Source organism: Ceratotherium simum, chromosome 23 (genome assembly GCF_057802395.1).
Source record: "Ceratotherium simum simum isolate JZ-2026a chromosome 23, ASM5780239v1, whole genome shotgun sequence".
NCBI classification, from domain to species: Eukaryota; Metazoa; Chordata; class Mammalia; order Perissodactyla; family Rhinocerotidae; genus Ceratotherium; species Ceratotherium simum.
Window position 1 is genome coordinate 18,364,994 of NC_141922.1, and position 16,307 is coordinate 18,381,300.

At 38.8% G+C, this 16,307-nt stretch overlaps 1 protein-coding gene across 4 annotated transcripts in view; it reads left to right on the forward strand.

Moving 5' to 3' along the window:
- The first annotated feature begins 1,870 nt into the window (after positions 1-1,870).
- The window catches only part of ATAD2 (ATPase family AAA domain containing 2), a 62,560-nt gene continuing 48,123 nt past the window's right edge, over positions 1,871-16,307 (forward strand). For 3 of the 4 annotated variants that reach the window (XM_087447478.1, XM_004431095.3, XM_087447480.1), the window contains exons 1-2: positions 1,871-2,203; positions 12,518-12,666. In XM_087447478.1, the coding sequence (XP_087303604.1) occupies positions 1,886-2,203; positions 12,518-12,666 (467 nt within the window). In that variant the 5' untranslated portion in view covers positions 1,871-1,885. Of the gene's footprint in view, positions 2,204-6,014; positions 6,671-12,517; positions 12,667-16,307 lie in introns of those variants that run through there. The other variant, XM_087447481.1, reaches the window with a different exon arrangement.

The window sequence follows — 16,307 nt, forward strand, 5'->3', positions numbered from 1 at the left end:
GAGAAGCGGTGCGTCGGTGCTCGCCCAGGATCCAAACCCAGGCTGCCAGTAGCGGAGTGCGCGCACTTAACCGCTAAGCCACCTGGGCGGCCCGGTGCATACATTTTTGAAAACTTTTCAAAAGGCCAAACTTTAAGTGCAGAATATATAATAACTTCTATATCTTAAATGTGTATCAAAAGGAATTCTTGATATTCCCTCCAAACTTGCTTTAGCCATAGTCTTCTCCATCTAAGTTAGGCGCAGCTTCATCTTCCATTAGCTCAAGCAAAAAAACAAACATTGGAGTCATCCTTGACTCCTCTATTTCTTTCATGCCTAAATCCAATTAATCAGCAAATTCAGTTGCCTCTGTCTTCCAAATATACCCAGAATGTGACCATTTTTCATTACCTCCACTGCTGTCACACTGGTTTGTGTCACCGTCATCTCCTGCCTGGATAACTGCAGTGGACTCCTAACTAGGGTTGCCAGATTTAGCAAATAAAAATGCAGGACATCCAGTTAAAATTGAAGTTCAGATAAACAACAAAACGTTTTTAGTATAAGTATGTCCCAAGTATTGCATTCTCCGTGCAGCAGCTGGAGGGATTCTTTCAAAAAGAGTAAGTCACTGCTCTGTTCAAAACCCTGTGATGTCTTTTCATCTCACGTATAATAAAAAGTAAAAAACCTTAAAGCTGAGGCCCACAGCCCTGCAGGATCTGCTCTTCTCTGCTCTTTCTTCTTTGATCTCATTGGCTTCGCTGTCCCCTCCACTTGTATCTCTCTTCACCCAGATATACCTTCCCTAATCACCCTGTTTAAAATTGCACACTTCCTTTCCCTTTCCCTACTTTATATTTCTCTGTAACACTTACCGTCTTTTAACAAATATATCATTTATGTAGGTTATTGTCTTCCTCCTTCCACCAAAAGTTCCATGAGGGCATTTTTGCTCTTTTTGTTCATTGCTGCTTCCTCAGTGCTTAGAATAGTGCCTGGCACATAACAGATGCTCAATAAATATTTAATTCATTGAATTAAGGAATTGTAGTTATCGAATTGAGGAAATGTAGTTATCCAAATCAATAAATAGCTTTTGTTTCTGTCACTAGGACTCCTTTCACATTCTGATCATTCAGCATGTTGTCCATCTCAAAGTATTCAAGTAATCGCTGTAATCTTAGAGAAGCCATTTTCTGTAATTCTGTAATCATAGCAAACGTTTATATGTGCAGACACAGTTTTAAGATATAATAGTATTTTAGAACTGTACGTATTATTATTAGAGTTAATTTACAGATGAGGAAATTAAGACCCGGAGAGGTGAATAATTGGCTCAAGAGCGTTTACGTGGGATAGGGCAGCGCTGGGTACAGAACCTGCGTCCTTTAGTACTCTGCCAGCTCGCTTTTAGCTCCTCTCCTGTTTTCTTTTGGAAGTTAACTTGTTTTGGTTAAGCTATCGGTACAAAGCTCTTAAGGATCAAGTCAAAAGCTGTCAAAGGCCAAGTGCTTTCTCCCCCGCCCCCAGTCAAGGACTCGGCATTTTGCATTTGAATCCTGCAGGGCGGGAAGCTGAAGGCAGGTGTCGGGAGGGGCGGGGAGGAGCCGCCAGGCCCCCGCCAGCCAATCAGAGCGGACGGGAGCCTCCCCTCCCCCTCCGACATCCACGCGCCAAAATTCCAAACGGGACCACGTCCGCTACCCGTCGTCTCCCTCCGCCGAGTCCAGCAAGCCGGAACTATATAAGAAAAAGAAGTCAGCGTCCTCCCGCCACTGTCCGCTCAGGTCCTCGACTCTGTCGGTGCGGGTTCTCCTCAACTTCGGCCCGAAGTCCTTCCCTTGACAGATGGAAGGAAACTTTCGAGCTCGCTGTTGTAGGGTGGCGGCGTGGGCGGGACATGCGGCGGAGGGATCCCGGGCGCGCGCGCTGCGGCCGCTGGCGCGGAGCTTGTGGCGCCAGAATTCGGAGCGCGGAAGAGCCTGAGCGGCTGCCGTCCCGAGCTGGGCTCCGTCTCCCGCCGCGGACGGTCGGGCGTGGAGGAGCAAAGATGGTGGTCCTCCGCAGCAGCCTGGAGCTGCACAGCCACTCCGTCGCTTCGGCCACGGACTCTCTGGACCTGTCTAACGAGTTCCTCAGCCTGGAGCAGATCGGCCGGAGGCGGCTCCGTTCGGCGGGCGCCGCCGAGCAGTCCGCCGTCACCGCGGCCGCCGCGGGCGTGAGTACCGGCCTGGGGCGGGCCCCTCGGGCCGGGCCTGGGGGTCCCGTTGCCCGGGTGGGGCCTGGGGGTGGGCGGCGCGGTCGGGGTGACAGTTGGGGGGGAGGGGCCGGGAGGAACGTAATCGAGGACGAGCGAAAGGGCAGCTCCTTCAGATCCGAGCCCCGAGGGGTGTGGGGCGGGTGAGGAGACGCGCTGGCTGGAAGAGGGCTGAGCAGTTCGTTCCTACCTACTTTGACGCAGGAGGAAACCGAAGCCCTCGGGAGTGCAGTTGGAGGCCGAGCCTGAGTGTGGGGGCTGCCCCACCCCCCACCTCGCACACCTCCCTCACCACTCAGTCGCCCCGGCTCCCGCCCTGGGTTGGCATCCATCGAGTGCGACACGCGTTTCCTGACTGTGTGCGTGATAAATGTTTTAGGGGCCGCGGGGAGGGCAAGATGGTAATTCAGGTTCCCTGACCTTCACTGACGATCCAGAGGGGTTCGGTAGTCAGAGCGCAGTGGATAATACCAGGTTGCATAATGTGAGGGATAGAGACCAACCTTAAGGTTCCTATCAGCTTCGTGAGAATGGGTAGTTATGATATCCATCTTACAGATGAAGAAACGGCCTCAAGAAGGTAACCAGTGAGTGGCGGATCTAAAATTGGAGCTTGGATTCTCTGCCTCCGAAAGCTTTCCCTCCCTATCATATGCTGCAGTTATCAACAGTGTCTATAGGGGAAGGTTCCGAGGGGGTGGAGCGGTCAAGTCCTCTTGAAAGGAGTGCTTCTTCTCCGTCTGGGTCTGAAGTGCAGATAGGATTTGTGATTGGCGGATTTAAGGCTGAGGGCGAGTCCCTCCACGTCCCCACCCCAGCTGCTGGAAGAGGCACGGGTGGAGGGGGCAGTGTTAACAATGGGTTGGAGAAGTTGAGGAAGCAACACGAGTCAAGTTAAGGCAGTAGGAAGTAGTATGGTTGTGTTGGGGGGAGGGAGGTGATGGGGGTGGGGAAAATAGGACCAGAGAGAGGATTAGGGGCTAGCAAGTCAGCGTGAGAGGCCAAGGGGAGGGGTGTGTGGTGGGAGAGAGTGACAAAACGTAGTTAAGGGAGGGATCACTATATGAAATTAGTTGTCGGTATCATTTGTACCTGCCCCATACTAGTTGCTTCTCTACCCAGGGGCGTGAAAGAGTCTGTTCAGTCTCTGAAATTGTGATTCTGAATTGAAAAAACATTCCTGACTTGCGGGATCTGTGTCTCAATCACATGCAGAAGTTGGTAGACATCTGGGGAGGCCAGACACTTCTGCACTGAACTCGTGTCATTTGACTTATTAGCCCATGTTTAGAAAAGCTATTTCAGTAAATAGTTGTTGAATGTTTATTATCTTCAGGACAGTGCTACATCCTGTGACTGTAATGATGAATACTGGTTAAGTAACTTAGGTGCTTGAAACAGCTGTTAGTTTTGAATCGCAGCGTGCCAACAATCAGCAGGTCTCTACACTGGTTGAAAGGGATACCCACCACATGGGTAGTGAGGATTAACTGTGATCATGCATGTCAGGAGATTACCTGAACACTTGGCATATAGTTAGAACTCAGTCATTGTCAGCTATTAAGACCACAATCAATTTTAGTTAATGGCCGCTCCATCTTTCCAGTTCCTCAGGCCAAAAACCTTAGCGTCATCCTTGACTCCTCTCTCATTTTGTATTAGCAAATTCTGTTCGCTCTGTCTTCAAAATATGTTCAGAATCTGACCACTTCTCAGCTTCTCCATTGTTGCCATGCTGGTTCAAGCTATTATCTCTTGCCTGGATTATTAAAATAGATTCTTGACTGGCTTCCCTGTTCTCCACCCTTATATGTAATGTCTCCCTCCCCCAGCAGTCAGTTCTCAGTATAGCTTACAGAGTGATCTTTTTAAATGTCAAAACAGTTGATCACTCCTCTGCTTAAAAATCCCTATCTAACAGTAAAAGTTTAGGAGCAGCGCTACTCCCTCCCCTTGCCCCCTTCTCTTTATAATGACATCCTCTTCCATTCTTCCTTTTGCAAAACCTAGTCTATTCCAGCCACACTGGTATAGCTTCTTCTTGAATATGTGGGCCTTTATACCCGCTCTACTGCCTGTTGGGAATACTCTTCCCCTGGATATCTGCATGACCTGTTCCTTTACCTTTTACATTTTTTTAGTTAAAAAAATTAAATAAAATTTCAGAACTCATAGTGTTTAATAATGTCTTCCAAGAATTTTACAAATGTTAACTCAGTCCTCATAACATTATGAGCTAGGTATGATTATCTTTGTTTTGCAGGCGAGAGAACTGAGGCACAGAGATTTAAAAAACTTGCTCAGATTCACCTTTATATAAGCCATAGAGCTGTGAGTGCTACCTAGGAGAACCTAGGAATCTGTCTCTTGCAAGTCTTTGCTAAAATTTCACCTTTTCAATGATGCTTACCCTAACCACCCTATTTAAAATTACAAACCACTCTCATTGACGTGTGCTTTTACTCTGCTTTATGTTCCCATAGCACTTACCACCTTGTAATGTATTCTATAATTTCCCACTGTTTAAGTATTTTTATCTCTCCCCAAATTAGAGTGTAACTCCATAGGAATTTGGATTTTGACTTTTTGTTCAGCAGTGTATTCCCAGCACCTAAAACAGAACCTAGGGTATAATAGGTACATAATAAATATTTGTTATTGATTGTCCTTGCTCTAAAGGAACTTAGTCTAGCAGAGGAGACCTAACACAGCAACACAGAGACTGTCATAAATGCCATATCAGTGGTATGTGGTGGTTGAGCAATTAACACTGCTGGATGTTGTAGGGTGGAAAGGATTTTTTTCCTAGGCCAGGATTTCCAGTAGGGATTATACCTTTTTGAGACATAGTACTCCTCTCTTCTATAAAGATTGTGTAGACCAAATTACAGTCGGAGGGTTACTTAGTGAGCATGGGGTTGGATCAAAAGAAATGGATAATCCTGAGGGGTAGTGTATTCATGCTGACAAAGCCCACCCATACTAAAAATGAAACATACTTTTGTGATTGGAATGTTTTCTAATTTGGGGGCTTTACATTCATTTGATTGGATTATAGCTTGCTTTTTACATCAGTCATGCATTTGAGAAACTTAACTCCTTGATCACCTTGATTGTATTTGGTTATTTCATGGTCTCCTGAGCCATGTATTTATTGACAGAGCATTTCTTAGGGTAGGTTACTTTTAAAGATGGTTAAATTTGTTCATATTAATTTGTTACTTGAATTTTTCTTCATCTAATCTCAGTGGCTGATGTTATCTTCAAGTTCTGAAGGTACCTTCAGTCCTGCCTATTTATTAACCACATTCACTTTTACATTTTAAATATGATCTCACTCAGCTGAGCTTAAGGTTGTGTTTGGTTTTTTTTTTCCCCCCGACTTGTATGGGTTCCCTGAATTTTTGTTTGTTTTTAATTTGTTTTTGTCTTTTGAACTTTTATTTTCATCCTATCATCCTTATGAGTTTTGATGCCCCTTTTGTGGTTTCTTTTTCCTCCGCAGTCAGACTAGCCATTGTCTATTTCTGTGCTTTCACAGGTGAGAGGCTCTTTGATTCATTAAATTTAGAGTTGTTTCTCATGCTGAAGAGTCACTTAAGGATAGATAGTAGGGGATTTTTTTTGGTGATGATTGTACATTACTTTTGGGTTGTGTTTACATACATGTTTATTCTTCCGTATGTTGTTAAGTAAAATAAAACATGGTGTAGTATGTAGAAGGTACTATTTGGGTTTTGGTTTTTTTTAGCTTTATATTTATTTAAAAGTCTGTAAAGATATTCCAAACTCAACACTGATGTGTACAACATATGTGAGATTTTTAAAAACTTGAAGCATAACACAACACAGAAAAATAAAAAGTATACAGCTCAATGAAGTATCACAAAGAATGGATAGGGAGATTTTGACATGTGGCAATAAATGTTGCTGCCTGGAGTTAGGTGACATGGCTGCTCTGCATTTGAGAGAGTGTACTTGTTTTGGGGCACTAATAGGTAGTCCATTTTTTTCAGTTTGTGTTAGACTGGCCCTTGAGTTTAGGCTTAGAAATTGCAAGTTTTAGAACAGAGATCTGATGAGATAGTGTTTAGGATGGATTATAGTCAACAAGTCTGGAGTTTGGAAGACCAGTTCAAAGACTATAATATTAATAGTTAACCATTTATAAAGCACTTGCTATGTGCCATTCAAAGTACCTAATATACATACACACATTTGCCCTGTAAAGTAACTATTGTTATTATATTCGTTGCAGATATGGAAACTAAGGCACAGAGACCTTATGTAACTTGGACAAGATTATACAGCTCTAAGTGACGTGCCAAGAATCCATCCTAGGCATGGGCTCTTGAAGAGTTTTGGCTCTTAATTAGTATGCTGTTATCACAATAGACCAAAGCAGAGAAAACTAGAGCCTAAATTAAGGTAATACTAGGAGGAATGGAGAGAAAATTGCCAAATAATACTGCAAGCGGTCTGAGAGTTGTTCAGACACGGAGGGAAGGCGATGTTTCCAGCTAAATTGGTGAGCAGTAGACCATTGGGAATATGATGCCAGAGTTTGGTGAGTGGTTAGGACTATATATCTTTGAAAGTCACCTATATAGAGGCGATAGTTGAATCCTTGAAGGTGAATAGGAAACATAGCAAAACACAAAAATATTTAAGAAGGTCTGGAGCAATGGCTGTATTTTAAGGGTGAGAAGAGGATGAATTATGTAAAAAAGAATATCATGTAAACCAAAGGATCAAAGCATTTAAAGAAGGGAGTGATCAACTCCATAGAAGTCAGTGAGGTAGAGCAGAGGCCATTGGCTTTAGCTCTTGGAAGATGGTTTTAGATCTACTGAAAGAGCTGTAGAGGTAGAAACCAAATTCCTGGAGCTTGTGGAACAGATCACTGGTGAGGAATTGACCACACCTGTGTTTAAAGATGAAGCTAAGGAGGGATGTCACAACTATGCTGGGTATACCAACATGTATACCACTGTGCATTGGAATATACTGCTGTTCAAGCTTTCAAGGAGCCTGAAGTCTGGAGGAATACACTTTATATCATTATTATAACTGTGATTTTAAAAATCCTGTTTAAACCTCATTTGTTGAATTGATACTTGAATTGACTCAACCAGCTGACCCCCCCATACATATTTTTTGTTATGAATTTAAAGCTTTAATAAGCTTGGTCTTTTTGTGGAAAAACAGCATATTAGAAGATTTCTGTTATGCAATTGTGTCTACTTTGGGAAAAAAACTTTTGTGATTCTATTGTTGCATGCTCCCTGTACTAACTTACTGATTTTGCAAGATTATAGCAGACTTAAAATCTAACAAATATATTTTTTCCTCTTTTAAAGCTTCACTTTTAAAGAACTATCAGTGCTCTCAATATTTAAGTAGATTTTAGTCAAAGAATAAATGAGAATACTACATCTACAGGTTTAGTTTTCAGATTAAGTATGTTTTCTCTGTTTTTTACTTCTTAGGAAATTTTTTTCTAGTAATACATGTTGTAAAAATGTAAAAAATAGAAAGTGAAAGTCCCCATTTCTATCATCCAGTGTTAATTACTGTTAACAGTTGGCATTTAACTTACCTCTAGAGAATTATTTTGATTAGCTGTATTAAAATGTGACTGATTTAATAACTTTGCTAGTTTTCTTAGATAATCAGATGTACACAAGATGATTTATCTAGAGGTATTTATAACGCAGACACAAAAATTGCAGATAACCTAAACATAATACATTAAGCAGTTTGTTAAATAGATTCATGTAATGGTTGGAATACTATTCATTCATTTAAAAAAATTTTTAGAATAATATTTCATGACATGGGAAAACATTTGTATTACTAAAAAAAAGTTACCAAACATAAATAGTATTATCCCAATTTAAAAATAGTATGAATATGTTTGCATAGGAAAAGAATGGTTTATGTACCAAAAGGTTAACAGTAGTTGTGGGTAGCTGGAATTCAGGGTGACAGTTTTGTGTTTGTGTGTTTCTTCATTTTTTCAGTTATAACGGGCATATATTGCTTTTATTTTCTATTTATTTATTTTTTTTGTGAGGAAGATCAGCCCTGTGCTAACATCTGCTAATCCTCCTCTTTTTTTGCTGAGGAAGACCGGCCCTGGGCTAACATCCGTGCCCATCTTCCTCCAGTTTTTATATGGGACGCCGCCACAGCATGTCTTGCCAAGCAGTGAGTTGGTGCAAGCCTGGGATCTGAACCGGCGAACCCTGGGCCGCCGCAGCGGAGCGCACACACTTAACCGCCTGCGCCACCGGGCTGGCCCCTATTACTTTTATTTTTGTATTGCTTTTATGTAAATTGTTTTTGAAAGTTACTGATATTTTAAAATCCCCCAGTGTGTACCTGTATGTAGGTGATTCTGTGAAAACCTGTTTTGTTTTTTTCTCCACACTGTTAAGGAGAGTCTTTCTTGATGCCTAATGCTTATTTAGGAAGGATGAACTAAGCCACTCACTGTGCAAATCAGAAATTCCCTTATACCATTTATAAGTGTAAATCTTCCAGGTTTCTCAGGGAATCTTTTTTCCCCAATATTTAGCACCCCCTTCCTTTCTTTTTTCCTATGGAAACAAACCTTTTTTATTATCCCCAGGAATATGGTAACATTTACTTTCCTTTTCTATTATAATAAAATATAGATAACATAAAATTTACCATTTTAACCATTTTTATGTTTATAGTTATGTAGTATTAAGTAAGTGCATTCACATTGTTCTGCAACCATAACCACCATCCATATCCAGAATTTTTTCATCTTCCAAAACTGAAACTCTGTACCCATTAAACACTAACTCCCCATTCTGCCCTCCTCCCAGGTCCTGGCAGTCACCATTCTACTTTCTGTCTCTGAATTTTACTCTTCTAGGAGCTCATATAAGAGGAAACGTACAATATTTGTGACTGACTTATTTCACTTAGCATAATGTCTTCAAGGTTCGTCCATGTTGTATCAATGTGTTAAAATTTCCTTCCTTTTTAAGGCTTAATAATATTTCGTTGTATTATGTATTTCATGTATTATGTCAATGAACACTTGGATTGCTTCTACCTTTTGGCTATTGTGAATAATGCTGCTATGGACATGAGTGTACAAACACCTCTTCAGATCCTGCTTTCACTTCTTTTGTGTATACACCCAGAAGTAGGATTGCTGGGTCATATGGTAATTCTATGTTGAATTTTTTGAGGAATTGCCATATCATTTTCCACAGCGGCCACACTGTTTTACATTCCCAGCAGCAGTACACAGAGGTTCCACTTTCTTCACATCCTTGCCAACACTTATTTTCTTTTTTTGATAATAGTCATCTTAATGAGTGTGAAGTGGTATCTCATTGTGGGTTTGATTTGTATTTTCCTATGACTAGTTATGTTAAACATCTTTTCGTGTGTTTACTGGCCACTTGTATATATTCTTTGGAGAAATGTCTATTCAAGTCCTTTGCCCATTTTTCAATTGTTTTTTTGTTGTTAAAATATAGGAGTTCTTTATATATTATGAATATCAGTCCTTTGTTAGATATATGATTTGCAAATATGTTCTCTTGTTCTATGAGTTTCCATTTCACTCTGTCGATAGTGTCTTTTGCACGCAAGTTTTTAATTTTGATGAAGTCTAACATATGTTTTTTCCTTTGTTGTCTGTGCTTTTGGTGTCATATCTAAGAAATCATTGGCAAGTCCAATGTCATGGAAGTTTTCCCCTATGTTTCCTTCTAAGAGTTCGTAAGGTTTTTTTAGCTCTATATTCTCTTTTACATTTTTAAGCTGCCATCTAAGATTCACCCACCCCCATTGGTTTAAATAGTTACAAAGGAGATCTATTTCTGTCATCTTTTAATGTTGACATTAAAAAATACAACTATTACATCAGACTTTTACAGATATCCACTGGAATCTAAAAACCATAGTTATTTGGTACCTGTCTTGGAACATTAAAAAATAATACATGCGGGGCCGGCCCGGTGGCGCAAGCAATTAAGTGCCTGTGCTCTGCTGTGGCAGCCTGGAGTTCGCCGGTTCAGATCCCAGGCGCGCACCAACACACTGCTTGGCAAGCCACGCTGTGGCGGTGTCCCATATAAAGTGGAGAAAGATGGGCATGGATGTTAGCCCAGGGCCAGTCTTCCTCAGCAAAAAAAGAGAAGGATTGGCAGAGGTTAGCAGAGGGCTGATCTCCTCACAAAAAATAAATAAATAAATAATACATGAACCAGTTCTTTTAGCAGTCAGAAATTTTACCTTGATTCTTTTTTTCCTTCTTTTAATTTGTATTTCCAATTCACTTAACCTACAGCATTTTATCTTGATATATTTTTATGCTTGAAAGTCATTTATTTATCCTTTTATACTTGTAAAACAAAATTTGAATTTTTTTCCACTTTTTGTGATTGCAAGGCTCCAAGAAATAAAATTTTTGTGTATTGAATTATCAGTTATTAAATTGATCAAAACAACAAAAACACATTATCTATTTTGATTCAAAATGATTAAACATAGAAGGTAAGATTTCATTAAGATTTCACGTGGTTGAAGTCCCCCTCCTTACCCGATTAGTTCATGTATCTGTAGGTCAGTCTTACTTATTGCTGAAAACAATGTTTGGCATCAGTTCCATTGTTTTTATAAATGTAAGCACTGAGAACATTGTTCATATAAATAAGTAGATAGTAATGAAAGGAGTTTCGTTCAGCAGTGCCTCTCAGTTTTTCTGGCTTATATGCTGAAAATCACTTGCCAAAAATTATTTTTAATGCTCTCTTAGCTTGATTAGGTCTCCTTTCAATTTTGTTGAAAGAAAAGAACTGGAAACCATCTAACAAAGGAAAGGATTTGTTGCCTAGCTTGGTCATTCAATTTCTTAACACCTACACTAGTGTTTTTCTTTCTTTGGCTTTAGGAAGGTGTTTAATGCCTTGAGGCAGTCCACAATAGTAAGATTCAGAATGAGTGAGAGAGATGACTGTCTTGTAAATGAGAAAAAGGTAAATGAAAGAGGATGCCTTGTGTTAAGGTGCCTTCTCAGGCAGATCAGTTTTAAGGAAAAGTACACATGGAAGTTGAGAATCTGGAAATAGATTCCCTTAAAATTTTCCTCGGAAAGTCTTATGTTCCACTACACCCATCTAAGATGTAGATGTTCGTTTTAAAAAATAATACACCTACCTAAAAGTGTCGGTATTCTTTTTCAAACATCCTTAAATATGGGTACACTGTTAAAGTGGTAACAAGTCATACACATCACTTAGTATTTTATGAAGTGTTTGTCTAATTCTTACACAAAACCTTGCATAAATATTCTTGTTTTACTTGTGAACCAATTAAATATTCTGCATGAAACAAAATTAAATGACAGCATGTCCTGATAAAACAATGAAATGACCTAATAAAGCCAGCGTAAGGTGGGGGGGGCACTGTTTCATTTTTTTTCCTAAAACACTGCCTGTTTTTCTAAGATTGTCTAAAATTCTAAAATTTTCACGGTCGGAAGGCATGGAATTATAGAGTTGTTAGGTGCTTTTGCCTTCTCTTCTAATGTAAAAGTATTCTTTATACGATTTCAGAGAGGTGTGTATGAACTTTTGAATAGTTTATGACAGAACCTCTGTAGCTCATAAAGCAGCCCACTCACTTAGAGACCCTTCAGTCTATTGAGCAAAAATAAAGTTACATAGAGCTCTATGGTTTTACAACAGATTAACTTACCTAAAAACAGTCTTTGAATTCAATTGTTTCATTATCTGGGTGAAATAGATACTAATAACTCCTTTTTGTCATCCAAGCCAAAATTACAATTCTGATGGTCCAGTTTTTTTAAGGTTACTGCCAGTGGTTGCATGGCAGACAATGGTGTGTGTATCTTTCTAATTTCTGTAGCCTTAAAATAGAGGAGTACTTACTGTTATGAACTATTACAACTTTTTATCACGGTCGAAAACTTCACTCTCTAGACTACTTATTATGAAATAGAGCTATTCATGATAGTTCATCAATAAATCTTATATTGGCCATTTCATAGACATTGCTAATATTTGTTTATCATAAAATGATTATTCTAGATATTAACTATTGTAGTTTTTTGGAGAGATGCAAAATGATTCTGCACAAAAAGCAGTTGTTATAAACTTATAATCAGAGAAAACTCCTAGGAGGAATTTAACTTGGAAATTTTGACTAAAGAAAAACTTAGATGGCTTTCTTAAACTTAGATGGCTTTCTTAATTTTTCTTAAAGGATGGGTCTTCAGTTAAGGAAGTTGAAACCTACCACCGGACACGTGCTTTAAGGTCTTTGAGAAAAAATGCACAGAATTCTTCAGATTCTAGTTTTGATAAGAATATGGAAATAACGGAGAAACATGCTAATGGCAGGCATTTTACAAGGTAATACAAGATGGTTGAATGCTAATTCAAAATAGTTTTAAAGTATTATTAGGTATACTCTTGACCAGTCATCAAAATTCCGGGGTTGTAAAATGTAATTTATTTAAATGAAATTGCCATAAATGAATATTATTGAATTAAAAATATAATATGTACACAGTTAGGTTTGCTTTGATTTTCTTGTTCAGAGATGATATTTGTGATATGTGTGAATACAGCTATGTGTGAATGCAGCTAACAAGGTTTGTTGATACACGATCAGGTCTCTTAAGTACTTAGTATTTAAAGAGACATGGTGACTGTATATATTTTATATATGCGGTTCTATTTCATGGTTTATACAGAGCCTTTATTCAAAATAGTGGTTATATTTCTGATTGCTTGCTACCAAGTTTTTCATCAATTCAGAGTCTTTTATGAATTTCTGTGTGTTGGTGTGCTTATAAAGCAGTCTTCACATAGAAGAAAAACATGATTTGGGGGGGGGTTTTGTCTTGTTTAATGAAAATAGATGCTTTATACATATTTTTAAATTTTGTTTCTCAAGAACCCTGAGGTAGGTGGCATGAATCCCATTTTAATACTCGAGGAATTACTTTCAGTGAATTAAGTAGTTAAGTACTTCATGAAACTTGGGTTTGTTTGATTCAGGACAGATTTAAATCTAAGTTTAATTAGCTCAAAACCTTCACATTTTCCCCCATTTTGGTGGGCCTGACATAAATGAGGGGAAGTGCCAATTAGAATAAAATTTGTTTGATGAAATAATTGTTTTTACTTTAATTCTTCTCATAAATTACTCATAATGAAGACTAGAACTCTCCTACTCTTAAATAGAATTTTGATTCTTATTTTGTATAGCCGGTTTTCCAGATAAGTGAGTTGCGCCGTTTTAAGTTTTTTGTTACTGTTTTTTTTTTTTTCTTCAGTTAATCAGTCTTTTATTATGTATTTTTAAATTTGCATCTTATTTCATCCATTATTTGTGGAATGTTTACTACTGTATTTCAGGGAATCCAAGATAGCAATTGAAGCATACAAAATTATTTTATGAGACAGTAAAAAAGAAAAAAACACTGGAAGTTAAACTATGACATGCCATCAATTGTAAGACACATCCCAATTTCAGAGATGTTAAAATGGGGGAAATGTACAACTTTCAGAATCAGTGAAATACAATTTAAGCTACCTCAGTATTTCTGAAACTTGAAATCTTCTTGGTGGGGGGAGTGGTCCATGAATTCTTTATGAGAATTTTAAAGTTTACTTCATGATCTGAAGAAACAATAAACATTCTGGATCATCTAAATTGCTACCCTATAGAGAAGAGCATAAAATTTCAGGCCCTACATTTGTGTTTACAATTAAATTGGCACCAAGTCATACTGCTTTAGTTATCTCAGGTTCATGAGATAAGAACAAAGTCTGACCTTAACACATAAACGATGTATGTGCTTCCAAGAGAAAGCCACATGATGTAATGTCATGACATGCTGTTCAAATGAAGGTTTGGAGCACTTCAAATAGAAGTGGATGAATCATACACAATAAACGTGATACAAAACATACCAAAAAACTCAAGAGAAACTGATAGCAGTCGGTACCACATTCACACAGCAAATATGGCTATTTTGTTTCAGCAAAACCTCCTATTGTGTTAATATTTTTGTTGGTGGTTAGTTTTATTGTATAAAACGTAAATGAATTTATATCTCGTTTGGCTTGTACATAATCATAAAAAAATTAATGTTGGAAGTCTTGTAAGTTTTTACCTTTAGAAGGATCTGTACGTTATTCAAGTTTGTGAAACATTGTGCTGGGCTTTATGCTTCAAAAATATTAAAGGAGTGCATTAAAATAAGTGCTTTTTAATCTAGATTTAAAGATGAGTGACTTTGTATTTTTTAATTAGATTCCTTTTAAAATATATTGAATTCTATCTTTTTTATTAATTATTTTTAAGTAATTTTATTGGGATATAATTCGCATTGCATAAAATTCAGTTTTAAAGTGTATAATTCAGTGGTTTTAAAATATTCACAATATTGTGCAACTATCTCTACTATCTAATTTCAGAACATCTTCATCACCCCAAAAAGAAACCTTGTTTCTTCTTTCATTTGGTATAATGTTTTGAAGGTTCCTCTGTATTGTAGTATCTTATCAGCACTTCATTCTTTTTATTGCCAAATAAGATTCCATTGTATGAATATATCACATTTTGTTCACCCACTCATTAATTGATGGACATTTGGATTATTTCCACTTTTTGGCTATTATAAGTAATGCTGTGAATGTTGGTGTACAAATTTTTGTGTGGACGTCGGGTTTTGATTCTTTGGGGTATATACCTAGGAGTGGAATTGCTAGGTCAAATGGTAACTCTTTTAATGTTGAGGAACTGCCAAACTTGTCCAAAGTAGCTGTACCCTTTACATTCTCACCAGCCGTGTACGAGGGTTCCAGTTTCTCCACATCCTCGCCAACACTTGTCATAGTCTGTCATTGTGGTCTTAGCCATTTGAGTTGGTGTCAGGTATCTCATTGTGATTCTGATTTGCATTTCCTTGATGGTTAATAATGTTAAATATCTTTTCATGTGCTTATTGGCCATTTGTGTGTCTTCTGTGGAGGAGAATTTCTATCTTAAAGAAAGTCTCTGGGGGCCGGCCCGGTGTGGCGCAAGCGGTTAAGTGCACGCACTCCACTGGCAGCCTGGGGTTCGCCGGTTCGGATCCCGGGTGCGCACCGACGCACTGCTTGTCTAGCTGTGCTGTGGCGGCGTCCCATATAAAGTAGAGGAAGATGGGTACAGATGTTAGCTCAGGGCCAGTCTTCCTCAGGAAAAAAAAAAAAAAAGAGGAGGATTGGCATCATGTTAGCTCAGGGCTGATCTTCCTCACCAAAAAAAAAAGTCTCTGTATTCAGATCATTATTACAAGGACTATTTATAATTTTACATAATGATAACATCAGGCTCTGTTTGTATAAGAATTATGTGAAGTGGCCTACAGTATTTTTGAATTCTGCTTTATGTGGTGTTCCTGTTTCTTATTGGGGTGACCCTTTTTGCTGTTGCCAGTTTGCCTGACTGTAGTAATCTCTTAGTTCCTTTCTGTGTTTCCCCCCTCTTTGTTTTCAAGCTGGTTAGGGCTCAAAGACAAGGAGACCAAGACTGTTAAACAGAAAGATTTGAATAACTGTGCCTTGAGGGCAGGATCTATATTTCTTTGGTCCTGGGGTTCTTAACTACGGTCCAGTTTTCAGGGGGCACATGAAACCTCCGAAGTAATGTTTAAACTTGTATGTGTATATGCAATTTTCTAGGGAGAAAAGATCCATAGTTTTCATCAGGGGTTGACAAAAGTCCAGCCGCCTGTTTTTGTAAATAGTTTCATTGGAACACAGCCATGCCCATTCGTTCTGTCTGTGACTCCTTTTCCACTTCAGTGTTAAGAGTTGTGTGAGTAGTTGTAACAGAGACTGTATGGCTCACAAGCCTAAAATATTTACTGTCTTTATAAGAAAAAGTTCATCAACCCTTGCAAGGGGAAAAGTACTCCCCTTCCCCTACAGGCAAAAAAAAAAAAAGGAAAAGAAAAATACTACTTTAATCATTGTGTCCTTACCATCTAACAGAG